Source organism: Corvus brachyrhynchos, unplaced genomic scaffold (assembly GCF_000691975.1).
Source record: "Corvus brachyrhynchos isolate BGI_N302 unplaced genomic scaffold, ASM69197v1 scaffold433, whole genome shotgun sequence".
NCBI lineage: Eukaryota > Metazoa > Chordata > Aves > Passeriformes > Corvidae > Corvus > Corvus brachyrhynchos.
In genome coordinates, this window is record NW_008236935.1 from 442311 (window position 1) to 452202 (window position 9892).

A 9892-nucleotide genomic window follows, 5' to 3' on the forward strand; every position below is an offset into this window, starting at 1 on the left:
CCACTCTCTTTGTCATTTTTTTCCACAAGCTCTTTGTCCCTCCTCACTTACTGGGTTGGCAAAAATCATCATGTACATTGGCAATAAATATTCTAATTTACACAGACTTCTCCAGTTTCAAGTACAGTTATATTTATTGTATTTGGGGTGGTATGTAGAGTATGACCTACAATGTGGTTTATGAAGTCTGGGAAACAGTTTTTTTTTTAAAAATACAGCCAAAACCAATCTGATTTGAGCTATATTAACTCAGGTGTCAAACTGATACATTCATTTGAATTTATCTCCTTTCAGGTAACACAATTGAAAAATTGTCATAATGAAAGTTAATTTTAGCAATAACACGGATGATTTGACAGTAATGTTAAATATGGTGAAGGAAGTGAATAATTTCATTACCCAGAACTTTTAGTTAGAGTGGCATGAAACCAGCAGCACATCAACAATGCTAATAAGATTCTAGAAGACTAATTGGATCTTGGGTATTTATAAAATCATCTTCATGATAAGAGGGATGTTTGCATGAAAGAATTTACTCATCTGCAGCTCAAATACTATTCAAAAAAAGAATGGACATCTGGGATGGCAGAAAACTAGAGCAATAAAACAGTTGATATAAAAATTAGTGGCATATTACAAGATTTAGCAGTAACAGCAATGAGGATGTTTGCAGCCAGGAGAGCGGGAGTGCTTGTGTAACAGGCCCAGTAGTGTCATTTGCTGATAGCTGATTTGAAAGAGGGATAAGAGTAACTCCTCCAGAGTACAAAAGTTGCATTGCCGTCTGTGTATGGGCAGTGGTTTACAAATAAGGCACATAAGGTACTCCAAACCCTGGAGGTGGTTCCAGGCCACACTGGGGTCCTACTTGCCCACACAGGGTCTCTCCTTGAGGACAACAGTGGGGTGGATCTCAAGACCTGGTCACAGCTCTCCCTCCACATCTGACACAACTCCTCTGCCCAGGAAGAGAGATTCCAGGGTCATTTTCTTTCTCCTGGGATGCAAATCATACAAGTACAGAGAAAGGAGTGCACTCCTTTCTGTGATCTCTCTGTCAGTCTGGACATTTCCTTCACACATGATAAAAAGATGTAAGGACTGAAAGGATTAAGCTTGAGAGGTGAATGCCCTAAGGCAGAAAGCTAAATTTACCCTCACTAAAACTCCAAGGGCAACCATTGTATAGCACAATGCAAGTGTTAATCCTTCATCGAAGCTGAGAAAGGAGAGAGAGTTAATGTTTAACTGGAGTCACTAGTGCACAACATCTCAGCTGCATATTTCTATTTAATTGTTTTTAGTTTAAGGTTGAAGAGTGAAGTAATACTCTATTCCTAGCTTAAGAGCTGAAAATAATTTTATGTTTTCTTGCTCCATTGCTTGTTGGGTCTTTTTCCAAATCACAGAGGCCTGCATTGACAAAGTTTCCAGTTCTGTTGTACAAGAAGCAAAGGAGGATGCAAAGTTCAGATCCCCACAGTGTTGGTGCTCATCTATAGCATCACAAGGGGGCCCCACAATCTGAGTGACTTTGCTTCTAGTCAAAACACCAGACAGCTGGTTTTAGCTGTCCAAACTATTGGATCAAGCATCCAATCTTTTTGAAAAGATCAATCTGACAGCTCAAATCTAGTAGTAACTGCTGAGAATAGACTGTAATATGTTGAAATGGTCAGAATATTAAATCCTGGTTTCATCAAATAATGTAATTCCCTGTCCTGGATCCTATGAAGTCTAGTCTCTTCAGTTCTTCTACCACAAAGATGGTTGCTGCTCAGGAACCAACCATTTCACTGCATTATTTGTGTTTTGCCTTTGCAAAATCTTCTCATCAAAGACTCCTGTAGAGTATACAGCCTTCTTGAAAATGACCTAATCTGAAACCCACCTGGATACATAAAGGCCCACACGAAAGGTAAGGCACTTTGACCAGGCTCCTCTCCAGCTCAGGGCCCTCACTGGTTCTTTAACTTGCAGCATGTCTCTCCTCATTGCTTTGGATGAGTATTGAGAGAGGAATCACCTTTCTTCCATCAAACTTAGGATGTCACAGTAGTAGATGCTTTTGTTGTTGTTTTTTAGAAATAGTTCTTGTCAAGGTCGAAGATATGATCACAGTATTAAAAAAAGAAGTATGCTTTTGTTTTTTCAAATGAAAGATACTTTCAGACTTAACATTTGACACGTATTTTTGTAATATTCCTCTATAACACTAAACTTTGATTACAGAAGTTCTTACGTGAGCTGGAAATCCCTAATGCCAGTAAGTTAATTCATTTACTCAAGCCAGTATAAAATGGTTTTCTTATCATTTCTTGCTTTAAAAAACTCAAATCCCTACTAGTAAAATATCATCCCAACACTATTACAGAATCATCTCACTTCATGCATACGCACCTACTCCAGAAGCATGTGCAGCCTCATGAGCAAAACCTTCATAACTCAACAGCTGTCTTGCAGAACCTTTTTAGCAAAACCAGATGTTTCACAAACAGAGCAAATACCAAAGAGAATTTCTTTCTTGTTAGTTTGCTTACGAAATTTTCATTTGATGTAACACTGTCCTGCTGGCAAGCTCATTGCTGCCTGACATGTTTTATGATGACCGGTCAATGAGATTTTGCCAGTTTTTCCTACCTTTTTTCTGCTCTAACACACTCAATGCTATGTGTCTGCTGAGCACCTTTCTTCAACATTTACTAGCTAATTCCTCTGTTTTCAGCTCATGTATAATTTCCAAAAAGTCTACTGATAAAATTTCCAAAGGCATTTTTAAGCTGTTTGCTGCAGATATTTATTCATGTGAATAAATCATATGCTGGTGAAATAATTCCAGTAATTACTAACACAGGGATTACACACAGAGAAGAAATTTGAACTCTAACATCCTTGGGGAAGGAAGGTACTGGGAGAGGTGTGTACAGGTAACTTACCTGTCAAATAGTTCTCCACCAGTGACCAGTTCCAGAACAAGACTGATTTCTGTAGGAGTCTCAAATATCTCCTTCAGTTTTATCTGGTAAAAGATAACAGAAAGTATTTCTTTTGCTTATTTGTCTTCTTGCTAAGCACATCTGAAGGTCAACAGTAGAAAATAGACCACAGCTGGGAGAGTTACCTTGTTCTCTCCCACTTTTTTTTGCTAGCTTTTTTTCTTTTTTTGTACTCTTTTGATTATTCTCATACCTCAGTAACCTCCATGAAATGCAGGATTTTAAGAAGCCATCTGCCAATCTCTCAGAGAAACTGAAAAGTAAGTCCTTTCCTACCCTCCCAGGACTGAAAACACCAACTTCTACTTTCATTTGCAGAACTTCTTTCATGTGGTTTCTCACTCGACTCTGTAAGAACATCAGCATTTTATCTTAAAATGGAAGTATAACTCAACAGATGTTCATTAAAGAGCTGCTAGCATGCCCACAAAGAGAACCCAAAGCTTTAATCCAGGGCTGTACAGGTGAACCACAACAGTCTTCTCTCATAAACAAAAAGTACATTAAAAAACAAGGAAACAAATGTGGAGTGAAGGAACATGGCTAAACTTACAATGTTGGGATGCGAAAGGCGAAGAAGAACTCCAATTTCGGTGCGGACAATTTTCTTGTCTACCTGGTTAAAAATGGGGAAGGAAAAATGGAACAAATTATTTCCATGATCACCATAGAAACTTGTAGATGAATCACAGGATGCTATGTATGAATAGCACTTTTAGACCTCCCAGGAGAATAAGTTGATGTGAGAATCACAAGTCAAACATACTGTAAAGAGAATTTTTCCATTAACATAAGACATACTATAACAGAGAAATGTCCACATCCAGCAAAATGATTACAAATATACATGTAAGTCACATAAGGTGTAGATTACAGGAAAGATATCTGAAAACAGTGGGAAAATTTACTCAAGTTCTGGCCTTGTCTATTTCTACTTATGTTTGTTGAGCTTGTGCTAGGATAGCTTCCTTTAGACACACTGATCAGCAGCTGTGCTGGAAAAAGGTTTCTGCATGTAGGATGTGCTCATCAAAGTAGTGTAACATACTGCTTAGAACAAAAAAGTGATGCAAGGGCCAAATACCCCCAGCCACCGTGTAAGGTTTAACCTCAACTGGCTTCAATTATCTCTAACAGTATGATCTATTAATTGAAATTATGGGTTAAACCTCTGAGAAGATTACCCCTTCTCTTTTCAAACTGCAGTCTTTAGCAATTCAGGGACAACTTATGTTCTTGGGGGACATCAGTCATTTCTCACAAGAAAGGCAGAGCTAGGGAATATTTAATTCACGAAAGAAAGCTGCAGGTCTCCTGGAACTAGAACGCTTAAGCAAGCAAGAATGGAAAATGTTTGTAAGCAAATTATGAATGCTTTTAAGTTGCTAAGGCAATTAATACACTTATGAGGAAACTACCTGGTTTGCAAATATTCTCCGAAATCCTAGAGGAGTCCTACACTGATGGCTCAGGGGGTTATGAAATGAATGAGAGTCAGCAAGTCACTGTGTGGTTCAAAATTGATGACATACATGATGTCAAGCAGAACATTTTGAGAGAGACTTGTGCTGCTTTTTTTTAGTGGAGGCTTTTCATCAAAGGCAAGTCTTGGTTTTTGTTTTTTATATCATATGGGAAATGAATGGCAGTCATTATATATAAACCTTTAAAAGGGACATAAAATTACCTTCAAATTCTTAGTGAAGAAGACACATGGGTTTTTTTTTATCACCTGAAAAAAGAGAGCTACTTCTCAGAAATTTTTTTTCCAGCATCAACAAAATCCAAGTATCCATTACATTCAGAACTACTGGATAGGCAGAATTTGATTCTCCCCTTGTGTCAGCCAGGGATGATTCCAGCTTAGTAATGCCACAGTGCTCTGACAGTGGTGTAAATGAGTAGAGAACTAGAGCCCTCGGGGCATTCTTAAAACTTATTGACATTCAATCTCTTCTAGTGACTGCCAGGAAGCAAAATGAAGTAAGAAAAACCAGCTTTGGAAAAAATCAGTGCATGTAAGAAGGAGGAGGAATCAAATATCAAAAAGGAATTAAATATTCCATTACCTGAGCATATAATTGAGGGTGAAGAATACAGCAAATAACAAAATCTTCATGGATAAACACTTGCTCTGGGCTCAAATCCAGGGCCCTTTAAGCTTGTGACCATTGCATGCTTTATAAACTTTATTGCTTTCTACTCCAAATGCGACTAATAAATGCTTTTTCCTGCTACATAAACACTGAGCAGCAGGTTTGAAAAATAGACTCCTGTGAACTTTTCCTAAAATGCTGCAAGCACCAGCCTGTGGTCTTGCTCGGTTTTGACATCTCCTTGGCATCACTTTGGGTTACTTTAGTGAGTGCAAACATGCAGCAAAGGCCTCCAAAGGTCACTGTTGGGCAGCAAAGGGCTTTTGATGATTCACACAGTAATAGACGTTGTGACTGTTTTCACACGCTTTGCATCTCAGGAAAATTAATGTGCAATTGTGCATGGACAGTGATATCCCCAGGAGAGCAGTTTAGACTGAAAAACTTACCTTACCCAAGAGCACTGCTACAGACTGAACAACCCACAGTTTTCTTCCTGAAGTTTTGAAAATGTTTGGGCACCAAGCACACCGGGAAGCAAGCATGGAAAAGACTGCCCAAAATCTAAAGATGCCCCCTTTTGGCACTGAGTAGTTACAAGTGAGAAAATACAGAGACCTCCTCTATCTTGCAGGTAGCAACAAACTAAGTCAAAACATGGACTAAGACTCAGTTTCAGGTTCTTGGTTCCACTGACATTTAGTCTGCAACTGTAGGTGAGGTCCTCTGTGATCAAGTTTGTGACCTGACACAAAACAGTAGGCTTTCACACTTCCTCATATGGTGGTATGACTAAAAGGTACCTCAAAATTCAAGATGATAAGATGCAGTGGCAAATATGCTGCAGAGAAACACTTAGGAGTTTTATATATTTATATGTAATGGCTATTGGGACAGATTTTACAACAGAAATGGGCATGTATAGGTGACATGAATCATTCCAGAGTAAAAAAAGGACCACAATTAGTAATAACATTTTATTACAGACAGCCTATTTTGTCACTTTTATTTTCTTACCCTCTCCTACACTAAGTACAGAAAAAGTTATATCAACACTTACCCTGTTTCAGCTAATTTGAAAAAAGATGTGCCTACTTATGTCAGGGCCAAACCTGGCTTATTTTTAGTTTGGGCAGGAGTATCAACAATTCAACTACTTATATTGAATTTTTCTATCATCATCCTATCAAATAATTTCCTGACAGAAATTATTTGCTGGGATGAGAGTCAGGCATCTCACTCTAGAGTGTATGTTGCTATAGTAACAATTTTTAAAACTCGGGTAATTTAATCAAAATATGCCATTACCACAATGTTTGGGCAAATTAAGTATGTTGGGCTGGATCAAACACAGCGGTCTGATTCTTGTGTATGTAATAACTGATCAAAATGAGGTTGCAAAACTCTTTGTTTTGTCTCCTCCTCTTTGGATGAAATTTAAATATGCAGTACAATGCTTGAGAAGTATCTGAGCTTTCCTTAAATTAGCATTACTCACAGGAACATCAGTGAGACCTTTGTGAGTATATTACAGTCAAGAATAGTGGGATTAGCAGAACTGGTCTGTTTGTGAAGTGAAAAAACAATCAAATGTTAACTTTCAGAAGTTTCACACTCCACTAGTTTAGCAATTATCCTTCTATCCTTTTTTCTTTGCTTTTAATCTATGCTAAATGGACTAGAGTATGCTTTTGCTCAAATATTTAATCAGTATAATTTGATTTCTACTTAAATGATTACGTTACTCTGTGAAAAAAACACTACTTCTCTGCCAGGTCCTGTAAATGACTGGTTGGATGTTTTTAACACTGGTGCAAATTTACTGAGCTGTATTTTCTGTATTTGCAAACTTTAAATTGCAAGCAATCAAGAGGCATTTGCTGTGATAGGCTGTGATAGCAGAGCAGCAACCTGCTGTGGAACACCCATGTCAATCAGAGAAATCATTTGCCAGGTAATCCCAAAATAGTTATTTATCAGCCCTCTGCTGATGACCCTTGGCTTGAAGATTTCACTGTCATAGGCCAAAAAACCAAAGTTGTTAGATGCCCTGTGATTATTAAAACCCACAACACCTACATGTTTCCGCAGCTTACCTGTGAAGGCACATGGAATGCTGAAAGGCAGCAAATCTGCAAGAACTTCTTGTAGGTGCTACACAGCCACTGCCTTGTGCTGTGGCTTCCCGTGCTCCTCAGTAAACTCTAGCAAGCAAACCAGGAGCTGTGACTGTAGCACAGATAAGCACCTGCATGCTGGCTTTAATCTAACTAGATAAAGTACCTGCAGCAGCAAAGATACAACAGCCTGAACTCAGGAGCGAGAGGCAATCTAAGAGTGCTGCTCCCTTAATTTATAATAAAGCATTTACGTAAAAAGGGTGATCATTCCTGGATTACTCCTAGTATTTTGTCTCTCCATTTATTTCACTTCAGTAGAATTAGGTATTTATCTCTTTTATAGATTTGTGTCTGCAATTACTATGCCTTTGAAATTTGATACTGGTCATGCAGGAAAGGAGAACTAGATTTATAATCAGTGTATTTCTTATTTATCAATTTCACATTAACAGGGAAAGGACTGAAAAATTAAATGAAAGCTGATATTCTTCCATGTTTCCATGCCCCAAGATGGTGAGGTGGAGTAATGCTAAAAACCACTGAGATGTTAAAGTGGTTTCTATCTGAACGAAATGAAACAAGATAAAATGAACCACCACTTACACAGATTAATCCAGCTGCCTCTTTGCAATATGGTACCACCCTGAAAACAGGTGGCCAACAGATGTTCTCTGTACCCTCAAACTTAGTAGAAAGCAAGAGGAAGAGCACATTCCTCATCCTGCAAGTTCAGTCTCTGCTGTTCTCCTTCCCCTAGGCACTGTGGATACAAGGGGCACATTTGCAGGTTGGGTGACAACATTCTGCCCAGGCAATGCGTGTGAAGAAACCCATGCAAAACATCTCTCAAGGAGCTTCACAGCACTGCCCACCTCAGGGAGTCTGTTCACACCAGCTCTGCACAGCTCCTTAATTAATACCCCACTTTTTGACTCACATGAACACCTCTAATACTAGCAATGAATTCTTTATTGAACCAGCAGGTCAGGCTCTGACTATGTGCCTCTGTGCACTTACAGGGATCACGGTGCAAGTCATTATTAGCTTGACACCACACTATTAAAAGTGCTTCCAAGAAACAAAATTTTATTTGCTCATACAGTAACTGCTCTGAAGCCTAAACCTTTCTGTATTTTATGGCATCAATTGCTAATTAGCTTTTATAACTTTGCCATTATTTTTTCTTCTCACAGTTAAGCTGAAATATTAAAACCTGTACAGACATAGGCTACACACAAGCAGAACTGCCAGTTCCCTGGTGGTTTGAAGGTCTGCTCCCAACTGTCACAACTGAACACAAGACTGCTGGGTTACCTAGGCTCTCTTGAGAGATTCAAGAAAAAAAGAAATAGGCTTGAATTGAAAGCCTGAATTTAAATAAATCTTCACAAGAAGAAGATTCAAAGAACATATTTCCTATGCAGTTTAAGGTCTTGCTTTTCAATTTCAGAATGTCCTGAATGACAGGAATTCCAGTTTCTGCCCAGTTCACACAGAGAGTATCTTCTCACAAAGTCTTTCAGTCAAGACTTCAAGGATAAAACACTTTAAAGAAGACTTCTGAATGTGTTTTTGTATATCTTTAAAAAGATGGATAGTATTAAAATAACCTGATCTTGTCTATGTATCAACACAAGAAACAGATGTCAATCTTCAGCATAAGTTATAAAGAATCATGGAAGGTACAGAAAGTGGTATGAAAGAAAAATCATAGGACAAATGAAAATAGAGATTTACATGAAACTCAGTCCACTTCTCTAAGTTACTCTGGTGTAATTCTCTAATCAGCATTGCAGTGGATAGTAGGTAAAAGCAGAATTTTAAAAAGCTGATCCCTCTGAATGAAGGGATACATCATTGTTCCAACTAGAACATTTATTTAACAGCTGCTTCAGATGATTTGATTCATTGAATGACCTTTTTTTTGAATGAAAATAAGAGTTTCTCAAGTAAAGAATTCCTCCTATGTTTTGTTGGCTGTTCTTAGTGGGGCATTGCTTGACCTTCTCAGCATGATCTGTAGCTCTCTCTTTTAAGGGATCGACCTTTGAATTCCTAATGGAGTAATATTATCTTAAAAACAGAACTGTTTGAAACAGCCTTTTTGTATTTTAAGCTGGGCAGACTGTTCTGGCTCTGTCTTCACTCAAGCTTAACATGGGCTCCCTGAAGAGCACAATAAACAGCTCAATAAAGCACAACAGCAACAGCACAATCCTGTAGTATCTTCCCTAAACTCAGCCTGGAGTTTTCACTGTGTAGGTGTGCTGGTTTGGCTGGAATAGAGTTTATTTTCTTCACAGTGGCTAGCATAGGGTTGTGCTTGGATTGGTGCTGGAAACAGTGCGGATAATTCAGGAATGTATTGTTATTGCTGAGCAGGGCTTGCACTGAGCCAAGGCCTTTTCTGCTTCTCTTCCCAACACACAAGTTAGCAGGATGGGGGTGCACAAGGAACTGGGAGGGGAGAGAGCCAGGGCAGGTGACTCCAGAAGACCAAAAGGATACTCTAGACCATGAGGCATTATGCTCAGGGCATAAAGCTTTAGGAGAAAAAGGAAAGCGGGGAGGAGGGGGATAATTCAGAGTCTTCCTCAGTAACTGTTCTGTGTGGTGGAGCCTTGTTTTCCTCAGGATGGCTGAAATCCTGTCTGCCCATGGAACACAGTGGATGAACTCC

General features: G+C 38.8%; 1 protein-coding gene across 1 annotated transcript in view; it reads right to left on the minus strand.

Annotated features, from left to right (window-relative positions):
- CAMK4 (calcium/calmodulin dependent protein kinase IV) overlaps positions 1–9892 on the minus strand; it is a 90894-nt gene that overhangs the window by 67078 nt on the left and 13924 nt on the right. Inside the window, exons 2-3 of the mRNA XM_008629211.2 lie at positions 3550–3612; positions 2937–3019 (exon numbers count right to left, since the gene is read on the minus strand). Coding sequence (XP_008627433.2) covers positions 2937–3019; positions 3550–3612 — 146 coding nt within the window. The remainder of the gene's footprint in view (positions 1–2936; positions 3020–3549; positions 3613–9892) is intronic.